General features: G+C 35.4%; 1 protein-coding gene across 2 annotated transcripts; it reads left to right on the forward strand.

Moving 5' to 3' along the window:
- The first annotated feature begins 235 nt into the window (after positions 1-235).
- On the forward strand, positions 236-23,820 carry sh3gl1a (SH3-domain GRB2-like 1a). 2 transcript variants are annotated; one of them, XM_051136441.1, is made up of 10 exons: positions 236-481; positions 8,737-8,805; positions 9,655-9,727; positions 11,150-11,293; positions 11,396-11,529; positions 11,661-11,819; positions 14,003-14,106; positions 14,433-14,566; positions 17,883-17,927; positions 20,218-23,820. In XM_051136441.1, the coding sequence occupies exons 1-10, from the start codon at positions 437-439 to the stop codon at positions 20,409-20,411; spliced, it is 1,101 nt and encodes a 366-aa protein (XP_050992398.1). In that variant the 5' UTR covers positions 236-436; the 3' UTR covers positions 20,412-23,820. The 2 variants fall into 2 exon arrangements, with proteins under 2 accessions (XP_050992398.1, XP_050992406.1); XM_051136449.1 differs by having other exon boundaries at positions 238-481; positions 17,886-17,927.
- The last annotated feature ends 177 nt before the right edge of the window (positions 23,821-23,997 follow it).

The following is a 23,997-nucleotide window of genomic DNA, read 5'->3' on the forward strand; positions in this document are numbered from 1 at the left end:
AAACCAACGCGACGCACCCAGATCAGATCTGATAGTTACGCTTCATAATAACTTCTGTTGCCAGAGATAGAAAATACAATACAGTGATATAAAACACGTAATATAAACACATTACAAAAGAACGTCACATGTAAAGTACTGAAAGCTTTAGAAACTGCCTACAATGCGAGCGATGGAATCCTGACGTCGGCAACTAGCCGACCAATCAGAATTCTCCTATTATACGCGACGCGTGTATGGGAGCGTTCTAGTTGCGTCGCGTCGCTGTTTAGATGTGGTGTGACGTGCACACAGCAGGTTCAAACTCTGGCAGATCAGGAAGAAGTGATTGCGAGAGTTTTCTCACAGCTCTGTTGAAGCTTGTAGTTTTATTTTTAAACACAGGGTGAATTAAATCACACCTAAATTAGTTAAAGCGAAAGGATCCGACGCAAAGATGTCAGTCGCCGGACTAAAGAAACAGTTTTATAAAGCGAGTCAGGTGAGTGTTTCCACGTCAGCTGGTACAGCAGTGTAAACTAACAGAGTAGATACAACATAAACAAACAATACATCGTAAGTTACAAAGTAACATTTATTTTGTCAGTTCAACCTGTTTTGATTTATTTCATCCGGGGTCTGCTCTGCTCTGGTAAAGTAAAAGTTAATACATGGCTGTGTTTCAAAATGTAGTGAGCGCCCTACCTGGACAGCATATTCGGTCATCACATGTGCGTTTTGAACGCGTTTAAATAGACATGTCATTAGATTTTGAGACACAGTTTCTGTTTATATTTAATATTTTTTAGATTTAAAATGTATATCTAAAGTTTAAGAGTAAAAGCTTTGTTTTTGCAGCAGAAAAACACAGATGTGTCACTTAGTATTTTGTTGTGCCACCCATAGAACTGCAAAAGAGCATAAACACAAACACTTTATGACTAAACCAAGCTCACATATTTACAGATGAAGTTAAGTCTATAAAGTTAGAGCTATAAATATTTACAGGATATGATTCTATTAAAGAGTTAACAGCTTGGTTTAATGCAGAATCATGAATCATTCAGCACTTCAACACATTGCTCACACCATCTAGACCAACATGTGGTCAACAGTTAAGATGGAATTCAAACTTATACTGTGGGTTTTGAGCAGGAAACACATGTATTTTATTGGTAGATTACTCACTTCATTCAGCTGGTGTGCACTGAGGTCTTCAGGTGATGCATAAAGTGTTTATTTGTACTGTGCAGAGAACACATATTCATTCTCTGTACTATACAAAAACATGTCTAGGTCACATTCAAGAGGTTAAATATAAAAATTAGTATTTTGCATAAACAAAATTAGGCCTATTTGTGGAGCATTGTTTTGCAATGTGATATTACTCATGATGATTATGCACATTTCCCTCTCAAACTTTCTTTGCTGTAATGCAAAATATAATTCTCGTTTTTGTCATGCACATTTTACATTACATATTTTTGTTTGTCTTTGTTACAAAATACTGTAATACAATGATTTATACAGTTTTTTTCTGTTTTATTTTACTAAACGTTTGCAATATATGTAATATGCTGTAGAAAGTAGACTTAAGTGAGATGATTTGATCCAAATGCATTTTATTTTCTATTCAGTGTGAATAATGCTGCTGCATTTTATTGTGTGGTTAATAAACAACCCATCAGATACTATTGAGTCATGTGTGGTTTAAGCTTATGCCAGGCAGATAAAGAAAGTGATTTTGTATGAGGTTCTTAAATAGTATGTTTGTTTGTTTTTTAGCTGGATTAGCTTTCAATCCATGTTTTCTACTCCAACACAGCTGTGCATTCAGTCAGAAGGAGGTCTGTTTATCAAACACAGCGCAGATTTATTTTTGCACATGGAATTTCAGACATTCAGTTGAAGTTTTTGGCATCGGCCGGTCTAACATTCCTTTACCTGCTTAAGCAAAACAAGTCTGACATGCACCTACATGTTGCGAAAGAGTCAGGCCAAGCATCTTAAAGTCAGACGGGAGGTCTTGCAGTCCATGAGCTTCATAAGAATAAAAACTAAAGCCTGCAGGGTTGAAAATGCAGAACTTCCTGATTTTCATAGTTAGTAAAGACTAAGTCATTAACTAACTGTTTTACCTTTTTTGGCTTGTGTTTGTCTTTTCGAGAGAGCGTGCTCCATCTTGATCTTATGTTTGAAGTTGAATAGGATCATATTGTCTATTTACTTAAAGCCTGTAAAATCTGTGTAAAGGTTATTTGTGGTAAGCTGATTTCTTGAGAGAGAGAGAAAAAAGCATGCAAACTGATTCTACCAAAACAGATGTGGAGAAATTTAGCCTTACGTCGCTTGCTCAGCAATGGATTCTCTGCAGCGAATGGGTGCCGTCAGAATAAGAGTTCAAACAGCTTATAAAAGCATCACAATAATCCACAAGTAATTCACGCCACGTAATTCACATCCATCAGTTAACGTCTTGTGAAGTAAAAAGCTGCATGTTTGTAAAAAAAAATAATAATAATAATAAATTGCTCAAGACGTTTTTAACTTTAAAATGTTGCTTCTGGTTATTTTTCATGAGTAGCACGGGTATATTTGTAGCAATAGCCAAAAATACATTGTGAGATTCAAAATTATAGATTTTTATCTTATGCCAAAAAATCATTAGGATACTAAGTAAAGATCATGTTCCATGAAGATATTTTGTAAATATCCTACCGTAAATATATCAACACTTAATTTTTGATTAGTAATATGCATGGTTAAGAATGTAATTTGGACAACTTTAATAGCAATTTAAATTTTTTTTTTTTTTTTTTTGTACTCTCAGATTCCAGATTTTCAAATAGTTGTATCTTAGTCAAATATTGTTCTATACATGAATGAAAAGCTTATTTATTTGGCTTTCAGATGATGTATAAACCTCAATTTAAAAAAAATGTACCCTTATGACTGGTTTTGTAGTCCAGGGTCACAAATATGTTGGCGGAATTTGATGTGAGTGGACTCTCACTGGAAGAAGTTATTATGGATTATGGAATATTTTGGCCAGAATTGACTCAGGGGTCAGCGGATGCTAGCGTTGATTGAACATTAATGTGTGTTGGCAGTGTATGTACAAATCTACCCTATAATGATAAAAATCCATGCAGTGGTTTTTAATTAATCTGTAAAAATAATATCCCCTTTTTCAAAGTCGTTGTGGCGTCACACCCACAGAGGCCGCTCCCACGATAGTTGATTGACATGAGCGTCTTACCTCAGATCAGCTGTAACAGTCCAACCTCCATTGTTTCGATGCCAGAGCAGGGATGTAAGTTAGACAAGAATATCTCTGATTGAGCGATTGAGGTGTTGTGTTGCTGAATGTAATAATGAACATAGTGGTCGTCATTTACTCCTGACATCTGAGCAGCTGAACATGCAGTAGATTACATTTGTTTGTGAAGGGAACGCACCTCCCGATCTACATATATCCGTCTGTGTTTGTGCAAATCATCCGTGATCCAGCTTCACTTACTTTCCTAATAACGTGCTAGTTAGCAAGTTCAGCGTCTAAACATGGCTAGATGCGGCTAAAATAAACAGGCTCGTCACTCCACAGAGAGAAGAGAGGGGCGGGGCGCGCAGAGCTCATTAACATTTAAAGCAAACTCGATCAGAACAGGATGATTTTTGCAGAGCTGATTTTTGCAAGGTAAAAAAGGTGTTGTTTTACACAACCATTGAGAATTTAACCAAAGTATATTATAGACTTTTCATTAAGACCCTAAAGAATCATATCAACTTGTGGAAAATGGGCGTCCGATGACCCCTGTAAAGTTAAAAACCTGATGGATTTGTTTGTTACAAACACACAGATTTTCTCTTCACACTGCGTTAATTGATGGATTGGAGTGGTGTGGATTACTTGTGGATTGTTGTGATGTTTTTAATCAGCTATTTGGACTCTTTCTGATGGCACCCATTCACTACTGAGGATTGATTGGTGAGCAAGTGATATGCTCAATTTCTCCAAATCTGTTCTGATGCGTGAGGTTGAGTACATTTCATTTTTGGCTGAATTATTGCTTTAAATATGTAATGGCAAGATTAAGAGCCGAAGATGTCCAACAGTATACAGTTAAAAATAGTACAGGCTGAATGCAAGTATGCTGTCTTTTGTGTTTGCCACTCCTTTTGCAGATACCAGCATTGCTATTTGTCCCACTTTTTACCTGTTTCTAGCTGCAAACTAGTTATCACATTATCTGTGCATTAGAGATCCCTGCTTTGATTTCACCTGATAGCCTTGGAAAAGTCCAGCTTTGTGTGTGTGTGTTTACACTCAAAAAGATTTCCAGGTGTGTGAGGAATCCATTGTAGTTTAGTTTAGTCGTCAGACTGGATTCCTGTTTGCAGCATAGTGTTTCAATCCCTTCCTCATTGATTTCTTTATCATTTGCTCTTTTTTTGCTTTAGGTGGCAATTACACATACAGGTTGACAAGCAGGGCTTTTTTATTTTTTATTTTTGGGGAAGTATTTACTACACCCAATATGTCTTGTATTGTTAAATCGCAATATAACAATCTTTGAACTGAACTGTGTTTCCATATGGGCTCTTACTGTATGTTGTGTATTTCCCATTGTGTTAAGGCGATGCCTTTGTTCCTGTACGTTAGAAACAAAGTTGTCAGATTCGCTTTAGGGCAGAGATAAATATGCAAATCGCAAAGTATATGACTTCCCTTTTGTAGCAAATCAGGCAGCACTATGAAACTGTTTTCAATGCTAAACACCACTGTAGGTTAAATATTGTTTTGTTTTTGTTTTTTTTAATTAAATCTTAGCTCTTATTATTAAGTTTACATATATTTACTGTCTGATCATTATCTGTGTCCACACCTCCATCTGAATCATATTAGGCCTCTAGCGACTCCGAGCCGCACAATAGAGCCACAGTATGAAGGACTGTCAGTCAAAGACGCATGTACACGCGTTCCTCTCTGAAGATTGGGTGTGTGTTTTACAAACAGACTTACAATGCTTAATATTTGGTTAGAGTGAGAGAAAGTCAAAGAGTTGTGAAAATCTGTACAGCGACAATCTGAATTTTGAATATTGCTCTTAAAAGCTACCTGCCGAAATGAACTCTCACAAACACAACTAGTTCTGTTAAAAAATATGACATAATTACTAAAGCACTAAACAGTGACAATAATCGGCAATGATGATGACGAAGATATTTTTAGTGTAATTATAAGCTTGATGGATCTTGCCACCCAGGCTGTGCTGTGTGGCTTTGTTTAAATATTTTCCTTCAGAATCATCTTGATAAACAAAAGGCTTCCTGTTTGCTTGAATACAGTGCACCATACATGCTGTCTGTGTTTGTGTTTGAAGAGAGTTCAGCTCATAAAGGAGGAGTGCTTTTGTGTGAAAGCACTTGTGCCCCCATACAGGAAGTATCATTGACAAACAACAGGAAGAGCTCTGATGGGGAACTCCAAAGGGGCCCCTAGAGTCCATTCCTGACTGAAAATCTTTCCTTTAATTTTCCTTCATTTCCTTTGATTATCATCTTTCTCTTCTGCACACAATCGTTTTTAGTGTTGCTTGGCAAGGCTGAGAAGTGTGCCTTTAAGTCTCTAAGTGATTGAACTTTCCTTTGTCACCTAGTAGTCAATAAAACTCTTTTGATGTCGCCACTAAGAAATGAGTTAAAATCACCTTAGCAGCTGTCATTTGTAATTCTTTTTAGGGGTTCAAGCACATAGCACTGAAGCCTATTGTAATTGTTAGAATGGGCAAGGATCAGAAATCTCTACGTAAAAATGATTGCGCAGACCAAACCGTAAGTCATAGAGACTTGAAACTTGGAGGGATGGTAGTACTCACACCACCGACAATGTGACCGACAAAGGCTCGCCCCAATCGGCCTGATGGGGGCGCTACAATGATCAAAAGTATGAAAACTGTTAGACGCTGGCTTAAGTGTCTTATGTCGTTGGAATCCTTGGCTTACGCCGGGCAAAACACACGCTTAGATTTGTTCATTTTTCACCCGATCGGAACCACACCAGTGCAGAAAAATTCTCTGGAGAGTGAATATCAATAATTATCAAAAAAAAAAAACTTGAACTTTCGACTCACCTTTGCAAAGGGTGACAAAACGTTCTAAAGGGGCGGGGGCACTTTTAGTAAAATGCCTATAACTCCTGAACAGAATTAGATATCTCTGTCAAACTCAGAACACTTATGTAAGAGCTCAATCTGAGGTCACAGGAAAGAAAATCACAGAGCTTTGCCACTTGGTGGTGCCACTTGGTGGGGGAAAAAATGTAAAAATGGCTATAACCGCGCAACCATTTGTCCACTTCCAAAACAAAGATTTACATATAATGTACTCACCCCTTTGCCATCCAAGATGTTCATGTCTTTCTTTCTCCAGTCGTACAGAAATTGTTTTTTGAGGAAAACATTTCATCATTTTTCTCCATATATTTGACTGATGTGGTGCCCCAAGTTTGAACTTCCAAAATGCAGTGTAAATGCGGCTTCAAACGATCCCAAATGCGGTTGTAAACGATCCCAGCCGAGAAAGAAGGGTCTTATCTAGCATAATGATCGGTTATTTGAATAAAAATAATACAATTTGTATACTTTTTAATGCCAAACGCTCGTCTTGTCTTACTCTGCCTGGACTCTTTGTTCTGGTTCATGTAGAAAAACTCCCATCTCATTTTCTCCCTCAACTTTGAAATCGTGCTATATCGCTGTTTTACCTTTTTTGTTAAGATGTTTGATCTTCTTTGCATGTTCACTTTGCAAAGACTGGGTTGGAACTTCTGCAGTGATGTAGGATGATTTTGAAATGATTTTTGAAGTTGAGGGAGTTTTTTGACATACCTTAACTGTCTTGAGTCAGAATACACAGAGTTCAGGGAGAGAAAGACAAGACGAGCGTTTGAGATTAAAAAGTATTTTTTTTTTTTTTTTTTTTTTTTAATGAAAATTAAAAACAACCGCATTTGGGATTGTTTGAAGCCACATTTAAACTGCCTTTTGGAAGTTCAAAATCGGGGCACCATGTCAGTACATTATATGGAGAAAAATGCAGAAATTATTTCTTTACGACTGAAGAAAGAAAGACATGAACATCTTGGATGACAAGGGGGTGAGTACATTATATGTGAATCTTTGTTTTGGAAGTGGGCTTCTCCTTTAACATGAAAATCACCGTACACGGTCTTGGTCCAAAGTGCCTATTTGCGTAAGGGCGTAAACAATTGTGCGTCAAATGTTTTTTCACACATGTGCACGATATTCATATCATACAATAGAACTCCTCATTCCGGACAACTTTGCCTCTAGAACCACTGCTGCCAATAAATTCATTTGTTAAATGATTGAGATCAAAAACGGCAAACTAGTCCCAGGTTTTTGCTCAATCTGGGAAAAAAAACACTGCTGTACAATTCTCTGGACTCTCTAGGCCAATAATTATCAAAACAAATGTTGAAAATTATCCTTTTGGAAGCTATAACAGGGTCGTTTAGAAAAGGGGCCTGTCCAAATTTGCCCAAAATCCTAAATGAAAGCTCAAAACTTCACGAAACCTGCTAAGCACATGCAACAGGTGATTCAAGCATGCAAAGTTTTAATGGGAACGGACCGCAGCTGGCACTGTAACAGTCATAATGGTTAAAAAAAACCATAATATTTTTATGGTAAGTTACCTGGTCTTACCAAAAATGCTTTTTAAATAATTCGTTTAGGTGGTTACAGGCTAAATAATATCATTTTTCATATGTGCCTAAATACCTTAAAGTGCTTGAACCCCTGTAATCGCTGCTTGCAGCTATATTTTACTTATTTCTTATTAATTGTTATTTTACCTCTTAATTCTTAATTCTAATTAGATGGATGTACAGTATAGTAGATAGTGATATGAAAATAACAGGGAAATAAAGGGAATGGAATTGGGAAATGATGCACAGACTTGAACCTGTAACACCCACATGAGCACTAAAGCACAACATATTAGGTTATTGTTATAAAATAAAACTAAAACCATTTTTACTTGGAAAAAAATAAACACTAACTAAAATTAAATATATACAAATTTTATTTCAGCTAGTTAAAAAAAAATATATATATATATTAAAAATTATATATGAACTCTATATAGACATAAAAAACTAATGACAGTGAATGACAATAACACAAAATTTAAACTTTAACAGATTAAAGTGAAAACAAAAACTATGAACAAAATTGTTAATGATGCTTAAATAGCACTAATCAGGAGCATGTGATTTCATTCTAAATATGTTTTGTACATTTTTATAGTGGGACAAAGTAAAATTTGAAGTCTCAAAGGTGGTTCTCATGCGAACACTCTCACAGAAGCCAGCAAATTAAAAGAAAAATTAACTTCTTTACATTCCGAACTGCATTGCTCTTTCCTGCTCATTCTTTAAAGTGAACTGAAAGTGTAGCAGGTAATTAGATGAAAGCCTGAGGCTTCAACATGAGAGAAAGCTGATGCCTGTCTCTTTTCATTTTAGCAAACCAGTGAATGCTTCTGGTATTTTAGTACTTTATCATGCAAACTCACTAGATGTGTACATGCATGTTTCCTGAAGGATGTTATCTCTTATTAGCTTAATACTAAAAAAGTTTTGCAAGATGTTTTCTTTAAGGGGATATAAAATGGCACTAAATTAAAAAAGCACATTATGCCTATTAAAATTCTGACATTTGTGCATTTCAGATGATGAGTGAGAAGGTGGGAGGTGCAGAAGGAACCAAACTGGATGAAGACTTCAAAGACCTTGAGAGGGTAACGCATTTTTAACATTCACATTGCGATGCCAATGTTCAAGACATCCTTCTTCCTACTTTTAGGAAGTTGTAATTCAACTATGAAATTAACTAAAAACATCCTCTACACAAACACAAAGATGTGACTGACAGGCCAACACAAATTCATTGAACTAGAAAATATAGCACATGAACTATATCTACTTCCACTTAGCAGTGACAACATACATTCATGTTTAAATAATTGTTGTTAATAAATGATAAACAAACATAAAGGCTTTATAATTTGCTGTTTTTTAAATGTTTTTTGACTGTGTCTTTTAAATATAATTTTAAATACCCATTTCCTTCAGTATCATATTGACAATACTGGCTTTAGTAGTTCTTGACATTAGATTGGAATAAAAAAAAGTGGTTAATACCACTTCCACCCAAAGTACGTCAGTTATGCCTAACCGGAAGTTTCTCCACCTAGAGAAGTAGCCCCACCTCAGAATGACTACTCGAACAGCTTTACAACTCATAACTGACATTTTTACTGCCTAATTCCTGTAAGAGCTTTAACATTAACACAAGCCTCATATGTCTAGTTTAAACACATGATTTGCATTATTTTCTGTGGTACACCACACCAGGCCACGGTCTGTTGAGCTTATGTTGTAAAGAGCCCGGAATATTCTTATATAACTTGGTATCGGTCAGCTTCCTGAATGGCTGTTGTTTTAGTAGGTGTGGGCCGGTGCTGATCGTTTCAGGTCTGTCTCACTTCTTTGTCTGTGAGAGCTGTAGGTGAACGATTAATGAGCCGCCTCTGGTGACAGTATGATGTAAAGACACACACCTGTTCTCTGACATTTGTGCTTCACAGAAGGCGGACATTACCAGCAAAGCCATTGTAGATGTGCTCTGCAAAACTACAGAATACCTGCAGCCTAACCCAGGTGAAAACATGGACTAAATATTCCTCATGTGCCGAATTTAAAGTCATATACAGTATACAGTTTTCATTTGCATTTGAGAGTTTGAGAATTGTAGCATTATATCACTTGCTCACCAATGAATCCTCAGCAGTGAATGGGTGCCGTCATAATGAGAGTCCAAACAGCTAATAAAAACATCACAATTATTCACAACTAATCCACACCACTCCAATCCATCAGTTAACATCTTGTGAAGAGAAATGTTGTGTGTTTGTAAGAAACAAATCCATCTTTAAGATGTTTAACGCGTCTTCTTTCCATATTGATTTCTTCAGTAAAAATGGTCTAATCTGAATCAGGAGAGAAATATGTTTCCCATCGAAAGCAATCTAAAACAAATATGCCAGTGGATTTTGATGTGGGAGGACAACAGGGGATTTTTTTTTTTTTAACTGGAGGAAGTGTTATTATGGATTATAGACTTTTTGCCAGAAGTGACAGTTTAAAATTAATAACTTGATAGATTTTTGTTCTTGCAAACATGCAACTTTTCAATTCACAAGGCATTAATTGGTGGACTGGAGTGGTGTGGATTACTTGTGGATTATTGTAATGTTTTTATCAGCTGTTTGGACTCTCATTCTGACGGCACCCATTCACTCCAGAGGATCCATTGGTGAGCAAGTGATGTAATCTGTTCTCATTAAGAACTTACACTGTAAAAAACAATTTGTTGAGTCAGCATAAAATAATTTGTTACCCAGCTGCCTTTAAAATTTTAAGTTCAGTCAACTCAAAAAAGATTAGTCAGCTTAAAATGTTAAGTTGTACTAAGTGACAACTTTTATATTTGAGTTGATTCAACTTAAAATTATAAGGCAGCTGGGTAACAAGTCCAGCTTTTAAGTTTAACAAACCAAAATTTTAGTTTAGTCAACTCAAATATCTAAATTGTACAACTTAAGATTTCAGGTTGACTAAACTTATTTCAGCTGATTGAACTTAAAATTTTAACGTAACACTCCACTTTTTTTGAAAATAGTCTCATTGTCCAACTCCCCTAGAGTTAAACAGTGTTACCATTTTCGAATCCATTTAGCCAATCTCCGGGTCTGGCGGTAGCACTTTTAGCATAGCTTAGCATAGCTTAGGGGAGTTGGAAATTGAGCTTATTTTCAAAAAAAAAAGTGGAGTGTTCCTTTAAGGCAGCAGGGTAACAAATTATTTTAAGTTGACGCAACAAATTGTTTTTTTGTTGTTGTTGTTGTTGTTTTTTACAGTGTATCTACATCTTGAATAGCATGATTTTTTATCTACTTATTTATGAACTATTCCTGTAGTTGATTCAAAAAGTAAATGTATCTTGATGTAAGTAAAACAAGACAAAAATATTAAAAATATATATTTTTTGCTCTGTACTTTACTCTCTGTCTTGTACTGCAGCATCAAGAGCGAGGCTGACCATGGTGAACACCGTGTCTAAAATGCGTGGGCAGGTGAAAAGCCCAGGTTACCCACAGGCAGAAGGCCTTCTAGGAGAGTGTATGCTCAAATACGGCCGAGACATGGGAGAGGACACCAACTTTGGTGAGAGGAGTGTTCTTTCTTATCAGCAATTACCAAAAACAATGGGAAATGGTTTTAATTTTTACATAACATTTTTGTGTGTCTTCTCCACCTGATCTGTAGGCGGTGCTTTAGTGGAGATGGGAGAGGCTATGAAGAGACTGGCAGAAGTGAAAGACTCTCTAGACATTGATGTCAAACAGAACTTCATCGACCCTTTTCAAACTATAGTCGACAAGGACTTGAAAGACATCCAGGTGGAAAACTGAAATCAATTGCACTCTAAATTCCAATCAGAGTATTGATTAAATATATATACTGTAACTCATTAGCTAATATTGTGATTCAGGGCTGTTAGTGATAATAATATGCTCTGGTTCTTTCTCAGCATCATCTGAAGAAACTGGAGGGCCGTCGACTGGATTACGACTATAAGAAAAAGCGTCAGGGGAAGATTCCTGATGAGGAGCTCAGGCTAGCGGCAGAGAAGTTCGAAGAGATCAAAGATGCAGCTGAAACCAGCATGCAAAACCTTCTGGATACTGACGTAAGCTCACTACAGCCTATTAGAGTCTCTGAGCACCTTCTTTTAATTATTGATATATGGATCTTGTGCTTTGGTGGCATTCTTGCCACTTAGGATGTGGTTTATTTTTAGCTGTCACAAATCGCTTGTGTAAAAAGCACCTGCCAAAACAGCATTTAAAATGTTGAGGTGACGATGTGTTGAAACTTTGTCTTTCCATTTCGTAAAACGTTACAAACAAATCTCAAAATGATCAAAAATAAAATACACTAAATTCTACTATGTAATTGTTTTGGTTGCTTAGATTCTTTCAGTAATAGTAACAGTGATGCTTGCCTGAGTGAACGGCACTAAAATTCAAATCAAATGACCCCCTATTGGAAAGTTTTTATAGTCCAGGATCAGGGAGAGTCATATAATTGTACTGTTGCTACAGTGATGCACATCAATGAGTGCTGGATATTTTCCAGACAGCCTGCTGAGCCAACACATTTATCAGTCTGTTTTATCGACACAGGACTGCTGGCCAGAGACTGTGAAAACTTCAGGTTGTTTCTGATTATTTGCTACATTGGTCTTAAATGCAGGCCTGTAATTAAATAAGCTCACTGATGTGTGCTAACAAAATTTGCCATGTATGTACACTACCAGTCAAAAGTTTATAAACAATAAGATTTGTAATGTTTTTTTTTTTTTGTTTTTTTTTTTAAAAGAATTCTCTTCTGGTCACCAAGATGGTCCAAAACACAGCAAAAGCAGTAATATTGTGAAATATTTTTACTATTAAAATACCAGCTTTCTATTTGAATATATTTTAAAATGTAATTTATACCTGTGATTTCAAAGCTGAATTTTTAGCATCATTACATCACATGATTCTTCAGAAATAATTATAATGTTCTGATTTGCTGCACAAAAAAATATTTATTATTATTACGTTGAAAAACAGCCGAGTAGAATTTTTTTCAGGTTTCTAGTTTCATATAGCTGAAATAGAAATCTTTTGTAACATTATAAATGTCCTTATCATCACTTTTGATCAATTTAAAGCATCCTTGCTAAAGTACTAATTTCTGTAATTCAGAAAAAAAGAAAAGAAAAGATACTGGTTCCAAGCTTTTGAATGGTATAGTGTATAAATTTACAAAAGCTTTTTATTTCAGATAAGTGCTGATCTTTGGATCTTTCTATTCATCAAAGAATCGTGAAAAAAAACATTTACTCAACTGTTTTAAATATTGATAATAATTATAAAAATAAAAGAATGTTTCTTGAACAGCAAATCAGCCTATTAGAATGATTTCTGAAGGATCAAGTGGATGGAATTTTTTATTTTTTATTTTTTATTTTTTTGCTGTATTTTTGATCAAATAAATGCAGACCTGGTGAGCAGAAGAAAACTCTTTAAAAAAGTTAATACATTTTACTGTTCAGAAACTTTTGATTGGTAGTGTACCATGCAAATACATGGCATCATGGCATTCATAAATATTAGAATACTTACTGCATTTTGCATATTGCATCTTAAAAAATGCACATGACATTATTCGTTAAAGCTCCTTTCAACTGTTTTCAGGAACATATTTTAAAATGTTTGCATATAATTGTACTTTAAAATCTTCAGTATGATCCAGTGTTAGTTTTAACATTGTGTTGTGATGTGGAATACTGTGGAAATTGTAGGGTTTTTTTATTATTTTAAATCAGTTTTTATTTTTCCATTATTATTTACATTTTTGTTGTTGCATTTTTGTAATATGTAATAGTTTTTTGTTTTTTAAATACAATGTCTATATAGTTTCTATTCATTTTGATTTTAGTTATAGTTGTAGTTTGCTGAATTAAAAAAAAGTTTTATTTCAGTTTTTCAGTTTTATTTTAGAAAGTTTAATTTCAGTTCTAGTTTTAATTTCTGTAATAACCCTGGTGGAAAGCCACAGGAGCATACAGTGACCTGTGTCATATCAGAAATAATTTAGCAAAATGTAGAGAGGTTTATGCAAAAAAACAAGAACAAACTGTTTACCAGTGCTAAAAGAAAAATACATTTGGTTACTGAGATGCATTTCCTGAAAGTCTAAGCCCTCGTGATGCAGCAGAAATAGAGATGCAAAATCAGACACAGTGAAGCATAAAAGAAGCAGCTTACAGAGCACAGCACTTTATTCTGAGACAGCGATTGTGTGTTGTATGTGTGTTTGTAGGTGGAGCAGGTGAGTCAGCTCGCAGCTTTGGTCGAATCTCAGCTGCAGTTTCACAGACAGTCTATGGAGGTCCTGGAAGAGCTGGCACAGAGTATGAGAGAAAGGTTAGAGATGAACATCCATTGTATCTTTATCAGTCTTTATCACATAAATACTGTATTTGTCATGTCCAAACCTGTTTGACATTCTTCTCTGGAACATAATTGGAGAAATTTGGATGGGTGTTTTTGTTCTATGCTGTTACAAATAGAATGCAAAAGCATAACTTACAGCATCTCCACTATACTTCAAGTGTTCTGTATATAATAAATTCATTTTTTGATTAAATATATTTATAGTCCAGTCCTTTCTCCTGATGGTTTACCTGTGCAGCCTGTGTGTGTTTGTGTTTGCATGCATTTGTATTCATGTTTGCGTGTGTGCTCTACAGAGTAAACAAGGCCCAATCTCAGCCGCGCCAGAAACGGATGCCTGTGTCCAAACCCAGTTTTGATTCCTTGGAGGCGGAAGACTCGAACGGAAGCTGGAGTCCGCCGGCTGCGCCACCCTCGTACTCGTCCGCAGGTGAGCTCACCCTGTTCATTTACATAAGGCTTTAAGGAGTAATTCACCCAAAAATTTATGTTTTCTGAAAGTTTACTCACTCTCAGGCTGTCCAAGATGTAGTAGAGGAGTTTGTTTCTTCATCAGAATAGATTTGGAGAAATTTAACATTACATCACTTGCTCACCAATGGATCCTCTGCAGTGAATGGGTGCTGTCAGAATGAGAGTCCAAAAAGCTGACACCTGTAAAAACATCACATTAATCCACAAGTAATCCACACATTTCCAGTTCATCAATTAAAGGAGAAGTCCACTTCCAGAACAACAATTTGCAAATAATTTACTCACCCCCTTGTCATCCAAATGCAGAAATGTTTTCTTCAAAAAACATGATTTCTTTACGACTGAAGAAAGAAAGACATGAACATCTTGGACGACAAGGGGGTGAGTACATTATATGTGAATCTTTGTTTTGGAAGTGGACTTCTCCTTTAACATCTTGTGATGTAAAAAGCTGTGTGTTTGTAAGAAACGAATCCATCACTAAAACATTTTGAGCTTAAAATGGTTGCTTCCAACTAAAGTCCATAACCCATAATAATGCTTCCATTGGTGGATCCATTGGTTAACAAGTGACTGTAATTTCTCCAAAACTGTTCCAATGAAGAAACAAACTCTTACTTGAATCATTAAAAAAAATGAATCAGCAGCAGAAATAATGTGTTCCAACACATGCACCTAGATTTGATTTTAATTAGATTTTATCAGTGTGAATGGTAATGAAACCGCAAAAGCCATTACTTGTTTTAGGCGTCTTCCTTAGTCTTAGTCCAATAGTCTTCCTAAATGATCTTTTGGCTCACACATTACAGCTTTTCCTTCTGAAAATTTTTTTTAATCAAGGGTTAATGGAAATCAGTCTAATAGGTCACATTCATCGAATTTATTTAATAAGAAATTCATCAGATTTCCGCATGCTGCACTAGACAGACTGAGTTTGTTCTCATACAGTGTCTAGTTTCCACGGAGATGAGACAAGACAACGCAATTGATTAGCTGACACATGTTCCGAATGGAACACTGCATGCTGTACAGAGTGTATACTGTATAACACTTGGTCATTTAAAATGCTGGCTTTCCAAAACCTTCGCCAGTCTGGCTGCCTAGACAGTCAGTGACTTACTAAACAGTGTTTTGAGTTAGTGTATAATGGAAACAGACTGTCTGAGGTTTTGAGCTGCCTTCCAAGATACAATACAGTCAAATCTAATGATCTACAATAAACTGAAGTGAGCTTTAGACATAGCAAAGCCAGTGTTTACTGACTACAATGCTTATTTCTTGTAAAGTTTATTTATATGCTGAAAGAAATAATTAACTACTTTACGTTAAGCATTTTTCAGTTTTCAGGCCCAGACATTACTCAGCACGCAGTACACACCATTAAATATTTATTTTCTTATTTTGCTCTGGAAGTCTATGGCAGCCCATTGAACTGCTTGCCGGAAAGTTATGAAATTTGGCACACTGATAGAGGACAGTCTCATCATTAACCACAGCAATTTTGGAGTCTGTAACTCAAACTCTGTAGCACCACTTTCTAGCACCACCAACAGGTAAACTTTGCACTTATGTTTCTGCTAAGAACTTTTGAATTGTAAGATCTAAAAACCTTCCCCTGTGATTCTTTGGCCGATTCCCGAGTTGAATGCAAACAAAAATTTAAAATTGTACAGGTCAAAATTTTTCATAATTGTGAGTTCTGCAGATAATCTACTTTTTCAAAACTTGTCCTAGATGATTGGTCCGATTTTCACCGAAATTGGCTCAGATCATCTTCAGACAATGTTGGCAAAAAGCTATCAAAAGATTTCTGACAGACCAAACCATTCTCGTAAAGCAGGTTAACATGTCTTTGGAGCACCATAGCAAATCAACTGATACCCAATTTTCCTACGTCAGCCATTTTGAGCATGGACCATTTCAAATTTTGTAGTAAAATACTGCATTTTACAAACACTTCAGCATATTGTTATGAATCTTATAGAATCGCTTCTATAAGATTCTATTTTTTTAAAAAAAAAAATAAAACACCTACTTTTTTTAACTCGTCCTAAACAGTTTGTCCAATATTCAACAAAATTGGCTCAGATCATCTTCAGAGCATTCTGGCAAAAAGTTATCAAAGCTTTTTGAAATACCAAACCATTTTTGTAAAACACATGAACTAATTTGATTAAGTTCATGCAAAAATGGATATTAAACTATATCTCCACAATGCTTTGGAGCAGGGGTGCCCAACCCTGTTCCTGGAGAGTTTAGTTCCAACCCTAATCAAACATACCTGTCTGTAATTATCAAGTGCTCCTTAAGATCCTAATTAGCTGGTTCAGGTGTGTTTGGTCAGGGTTGGAGCACCCCTGCTTTGGAGGATTCTGACCAAACTTGGTATGTGTTATAACAAGCATGACCTGAGGGCACATGAGTAGTTTTGGCACAGCACCGCCTCCTGGTAAAAAAAGAAGAACATTTCTTCAAAAATCAAAAGATTCAAACCCTAATTTTTATCCCTATGTCTGCCTTTTTGAGGCATTTGCCTTTTTGAGTTTTGTAGTAAAATGCTGCAACAAACGTCTTTAACAAGGGTCTCCAACCCTGCTCCTGGAGAGCTACCAAACTGCAGAGTTCAGCTTCAACCCTAATCAAACACACCTGAGCCAGTTAATCAGTGTGTTCAGGGCTCCTTAATTACAGACAGGTGTGTTTAAGCAAGGTTAAAACTAAAGTCGGTTTGGAGAATCTTGGTCTTTACCGAGTAATTAAAGACGGCTCCTTAGCTCTTCATCATGCTTGCAGCTGTATTTTATTTATAGTATTAGTACTTATTAACTTAAAGTTATTTCAATTAGTGTCCAAGGCACCATTACTTATTTATGTTTCTGTAAGTTTTTAATCTAATATTTTTAAAATATAATGTTTTGAATAATTTTTCCATTTAGCTTTTATTTTTATTTCAGTTTTCTTTCTTTTTGTAATTTTAGTACTTCATCTTCAGCGTGTTTATTTCAGTTAGTTACCACGGTAACGTTTCTAATTCGCTCCAGTTAACAATAACAACACTGAAGCGTTGCATTGTAAGATATTGTGTTGCAGTGTTGCATACAGCACGTTTTGGTAAGTGTTTAAAGAAAATTCACAGTGTACATCCTGCTAAAGCAGTCTACATAGCATGTGTGAAGATGAGCGTATCATGCGTGTTTGTGAGGAGTCATTGTGAAAGACTGTTTGGAGCCACACACAAAGACTGACTGTTGTTTCTCTTTCTTTGACGTCAGCAGCCCCCTCCTTTAACAGGACATCTTCACGCCAAAAACGCAATTGTGAGTCACACACAAACACACGCTCGGCATGGTGAAGGGCTTTTATTCTCTATGCTAGATTTTCTTTCCAGCTTCAAATGTTACTGAAAACGCTAAATGCACTCACACATAGAACAAACACGTAATGAGCACAGACAGATCACTCATGTGTATGAGATGCTCTGTGAGTGTGACATGCTTAGTTTCCCCCTCATAAGATTAATCAAACACGTGCTCCATCTGCCACATGTTGAATTATCCACCGGGGAGCTTGTTTAGCTCATTTAGCTCAAAAATGAGTTATTTATTAAACCCTGCATGAACAGTTTAAGAACTGGAAGATCTCACACATACACAAACAAGCTGTTTTTTTAACCAAATGAACCGCCTCGCTGTCTGGTGTCTACATGGGGTGTTTTCTAAGACGGCATCCTAACCTAAATGGAACTTAATAAGTGACTGATTCAGAACACACTACATAGGCAGCATATGCGTAACAGTGATTCCAATGCATTAATGCTAATGTTTGATTTTTAGCATTAATGTGGTTTCATTTGAAGCTTTCAATAAGTGTTGTCTAGCATGCGCTGGGGTTGGATTGCTTAAAAGCTAATATTGATTCTTTTGGGACTTGCATGTTTGGAGGTGGCGGAACTGTCCGTTTTCTTTGTTTACTGTGCATGTTTAACTTTCTTTATTAAAGCGAGGCACGCTTTTGCATGAAGACTGCAGTGCATGTGCATAAATGTGTATTGCTGTATGTTAATTTTCATTAAAAACACAATATAATTTCATTAGGCTTTTGCACAAGTTGAATACAAATGACTGTCTTTTTTTTTTTCTTCTTCTTCTTTAATAAAGGCACCAATCCTAAATTCGTTAGAGAGCAAACTATTAGATTAGATGCACTATTGTCTAACATAATTAGGGATGTCAAACAATTAATCATGATTAATCGCATCCAAAATAATGCGTTTTTGTTAACATAATATATGTGTGTGTACTGTGTGTATTTATTGTGTGTATATATAAACATACATGTATATATTTAAGAAAAATATTTTGTAATTGTATATTAAAAATATTTTAATATCAATTATATGAATGTAAATATATACATGGAAATACATGGAAATATCTTCAAAATATATACTGTATGTGTGTGCATTTACATATATACATAATAAATTTACACAGTGTACACACATATCATGTAAACAAAAACTTTTATTTTGGATGCGATTAATCACAATTAATCTTGACAGCACCAATATTAATACAATATGGATAAAGCTAGATTTAAATACATCAGCTGTTAATGCATCATATTTTTAGTTTTGACTACATTATAAAAGTGTTTAACTCTACTGCCAAGATTATTGAAGAAAACATCTTTTATAAACCAACACTGATTATAGTGTATTTTTATTTTAGTATAAGTAATTATTCTGAAATGTAATATTGTTTAAAATAAAATAGGGCTGTCAAACGATTAATCACAATTAATCACATACAAAATAAGTTTGAGTTTGCCTAATATTTGTGTGTGTTCTGTGTAATTATTATGAATATATAAATACACACAAATAATATAAAATATTATAATATATAAAAATTATAATAAATACATGTACTTGTAATAATTACACACAGTGCACACACGTATATTAGGCAAACTCAAACTTTTATTTTGTATGCAATTAATCGCTTGACAGCCCTAAAATAAGTGTTATTTGTAATTTTACAAATTAATTTAATTAAAATATTTTGTTTTTTTTTAATACAATCTACTATTTAATTTTTTTTCTTTTAGAAATTCATTATTATGGCGATTTACTTGTTAAAATTTCTTATGTTTACTGCTAGAAATATCAAAATGACACATCAGTGTTTTAAAAATGTCTTTTATTATTTATTACATTTAATATATTTTAACTAAATGTGTTTAAATTTTGGTAATTTCATTTGTTAAAATGTATTAACCTAATCTATTAACCTAGGATTTCTTTATTATATTAATTCAGTTATTCAGATTACTTAATGTATATTGCTAGAATTAAAAAAACTTCATGCAATATATTAAAATAAAAATAGCATACATTAACATAATGTACATAATATTACCGTATTTGTTCAAAGTAGCCATTAAATAAAAGCCCTTTTCATTTAATGTTCCTCATGTCTACTTCAAATAATCTCTCCTCTAATAGTTGTTCTTCTCTCTCTCTATTTACCTTTCCTCCTCCTTTCTCTCTCTGTGCATCTTCACCTTTTATCCTCTCTATTCTCATGCATTCTTCTGTCTCCATAGCGACAGATCAGCCGTGCTGCAAGGCTTTGTATGACTTTGAGCCGGAGAACGACGGAGAGCTTGGCTTCTACGAGGGCGACGTCATCACGCTGACCAATCAGATAGACGAGAACTGGTTCGAGGGAACCCTGCGCGGCCAGAGCGGATTGTTCCCCTGTAACTACGTAGAGGTGATGGTGCCTCTGCGGCACTGATCCAACACGCAAAACAGGAAGAGGAAGTGAAATGTCAGGTACAGACAGGGAAAAGGGGACAATCTGTGGCCTCACTATGAGCACTTTGACCTCCTGAAAGAGATGTTGGATCATGTACAGTATGAGTCTGGGTTATTATGTTACTTAAGGTTCAGGTCCAGCGTTTTCCTCGTTTTAGGAAACACTAGCATTCCCTAAAGTACAATAAACATCTTTGAGAAGTATGTCAAAGATAAATCTGTTTTGGGAGTGTTCATTCTAGGGTCAAATGGATTTTATTTTCATTTTCATACAGTCTCCTGCTACAAAGAAGTGTGTTTTGTTGGTAATCACTGACCTCTAGTGGCCACATTTGTGTATAACAGTTCAAAATGCTGCCTAGCATTTGACAATCACAGCTCAGCTCTTTTTGAATGGCGCAAAGCTCAGTGTGTTTGAAAATAAATTATTTCACTTCATGTAGTTATGAATGTTGTTATTATTAAATTGATATTATTAACTAACCCTTTCCCATTGGCTTTAGTTATACAGGGTTTGTTGTATTTCCCACCCAAAAATTAACGCTCTGTCATCATTTACTCACCTTTTCGTTGTTCCAAATCTGTATGATTTTTTTTTTTTACAGGTTGGTAACCAAACAGCTGATTACTATGGAAATCAGTGACTACCGTCAACTGTTTGGTTACCAAAGTTCTTCAGAATTTCTTCTTGATGGTAGTCATTGACTTCCATAGTATGGAAAAAACACTACGGAAGTCAATGGCTACCGTCAACTGTTGGGTTACCAAGATTCTGCAAAATATCTTCTTGACGGTAGCCATTGACTTCCATAGTATAGAAGAAATAGTACAGAAGTCAGTGGCTACTATCAACTGTTTGGTTACAAACGTTCTTCAAAATATCTTCTTGACGGTAGCCATTGACTTCCATATTATGGAAAAATACTACAGAAGTCAATGGCTACCGTCAGCTGTTTGGTTACCAATATTCTTCAAAATATATTATTGACGGTAGCCATTGACTTCCATAGTGTGGAAAAAGTTCTACGTAAGTCAGTGGCTACCGTCAACTGTTGGGTGTCCAACATTCTTCAAAATATCTTCTTGATTTACTTCCACAGTATGGAAAAAAAATACTATTGAAGTCAATGGCTACCGTCAACTGTCTGGTTACCAATGTTCTTCAAAATATCGTCTTGATTGACTTCCACAATATGGAAAAAATACTATGGAAGTCAATGGCTACCGTCAACTGTTTGATTATCAAAATTTTTCAAAATATTTTCTTGATTGACTTCCACAGTATGGAAAAAAAAAAATGGAAGTCAATGGCTACCGTCAACTGTTGGGTTAACATCAATTCTGCAAAATATCATCGTAACGGTAGCCATTGACTTCCGTAGTATGGACAAAATACTATGGAGGTCAATGGCTATCGTCAGCTGGTTACCAATATTCTTCAAAATATCGAAAGAAAATCGTACAGGTCTGGGACAAGTGGAGGGTCAGTAAATGATGACAATTTTGGGTGAACTTTCCCTCTAAATGCACTTTAACTGAGCATTAATAATTAGTTCAGAGCTGAATAGCAACAAAACAAAAAAATAAAACGGTGTCTTTGCATGAGCATCAACAAGGGATAGTTTACTCAAAAATAGAAATTTTCTCACCGTCATGTTGTTCCAAACACATCCAGTTTCATTATATTGAAGAGTTACATGGTTTTGAATGACATGAGGGTGTGAAAATAAAACTATTTCTTTAAGCAATCACTTCCTGCTTGCAAATTCTGTTATTAAATGCATATGTAAATGAGGTAAATCCAGCTGTTTGATGAACCAGAAGTACCAGTTTGTGTTTATGCACACAACAGACATTTTTACTTTTCTTTTTCCGCATGATACCATCCCTCACTCTTTTTTTTTTTTTTTTTGGAAAGGGAGCCTTTATAAATCCACTTCTGACTGTACTTGTGTTTTTGAGAACTGTTGTCATCAATCTCTGTGGTAGCACATGCACAACCACAACCTCAACTTACAGATATTAGAGCTTGACATTGATGTTCAGTTCTTGAAAAGGGAAACTAAGTGTGTGAACCACTTTTGTAATTCTGTCTTTGTGTTTGTCTTGTGCATTATTATAGCTTTAATGGGTTTCACTTCCTCAAAGAGGAAAATCTGAAGTTCCTCTAACCTCTGACCCCGGTTCAGTTTCTATTTCTCAGGGAAAGGTACGTCTACTGTAGTCTTACTGTACAAGTTATCTAATAATAATATTCAACATGTTCAGAACAAAAAAAGCATTCTTGTCTAAAGTGCTGACAATTGAAATTCGTTGCCTTGTATAAACCGTACCAAACAAATGTTTACATGATTCCTGTACCTGTGTATTTGTGAATTTTAGTCTTTTTATTGCAATAACAATATTGTTCAACTGTTTATAGAGTAGTTTTTGATTTTCAAAATACAGTCTATAATAGCTGCAAATTTCAAGTTGTAGTTAAGCAACAAAAGTAAACAGCAGCTCTCTAATATGCAATTACATACCTCCATTTTTTTTTTTCTTTTTAAGGACAATCTTAGAATGATAGTCATGTTTAGTAGTTTTAGATTGTATTTTGAACAACATGCCAAAAGTAGAGATTGGACTGGTTTATCTAGCATTTTGGATCAGATTTTATTTCAGATTTCTTTCCCGCCTAGAATCTTGATGAGGGAATCATGAAAACTGGGATCAGGCTGCACGTTACTGTAGTACAAGTAGAAAATCAGAGCTGACGGAAAGCATTTTGTTTAATGTTGTGCATCATAATCGGCACTCATAGGTCAACGACTGTAAGGAAAGCAAGTTTGATGTTCAGAAAGAAAGATTTTAGCAGCTAATGATCCTGCGCGTTCAATGTGCCTTTTTTCTCTTTTACTTGTCTGATTACATTTGCATTAGTCAGCAAATCTGATCTCATGTAATCCAGTTGTTTAATCCCGAAAGGAACCAGTGTGACCAGCTTTTGTGACGTATAAATGTCATTGTGATTCAGGTGAGGGATGCTGGTTCAAGGTTTCACTGTTTTCTCTAAGCTCCTTCCTACTATAGTACTATACTCTCGACATCCTGCATGCATTCTGATGTTGCTTACACTACACTTAAAGATAATATTTTATTATGGGTAGAATGTCTTATATGTCACAGAAAACCTTGTTTGTGCCTCTAATAGTCCCTGGTAAACATTGTTAGACCTCAAATCGAAATTTATGACAATCACGTGTTTTAGAAGGTGTTTCAGAAAGAAAATGCTTCTTTGAATCAGTATTTTCCTGCCTAATCTATTTGTGATTGTATGTTTTGTTATAAAATTGTGCAGGGTTAAGAGAACATTGTATATTTTCATTTTAAATAAAGGTGGAAAACTATATCTGTCTGTGTTTACACTTGGTCAGTGATCTCTTTGAGCAGGTTTCTCTCACCTCTGAATGTGTGAATGTGAAAAGAAAAGCATTGACTCGAGCTGGAATGGAGTGATTACAGAACACTCAGCAGTGAGATGCTATTTTTTTGCTCCAGTCTAGTCATATCTCAGGTTTTGTGTC

The sequence above is a fragment of the Labeo rohita genome, chromosome 2 (genome assembly GCF_022985175.1).
Source record: "Labeo rohita strain BAU-BD-2019 chromosome 2, IGBB_LRoh.1.0, whole genome shotgun sequence".
NCBI lineage: Eukaryota > Metazoa > Chordata > Actinopteri > Cypriniformes > Cyprinidae > Labeo > Labeo rohita.

Coding starts and splice junctions, on each gene's coding strand:
- sh3gl1a (XM_051136441.1), top strand. CDS start 437: ATGTCAGTCGCCGGACTAAAGAAACAGTTTTATAAAGCGAGTCAG. Junction 14,107..14,432: donor GCACAGAGTATGAGAGAAAG/GTTAGAGATGAA, acceptor TGTGCTCTACAG/AGTAAACAAGGCCCAATCTC. Junction 17,928..20,217: donor TTCACGCCAAAAACGCAATT/GTGAGTCACACA, acceptor CTGTCTCCATAG/CGACAGATCAGCCGTGCTGC.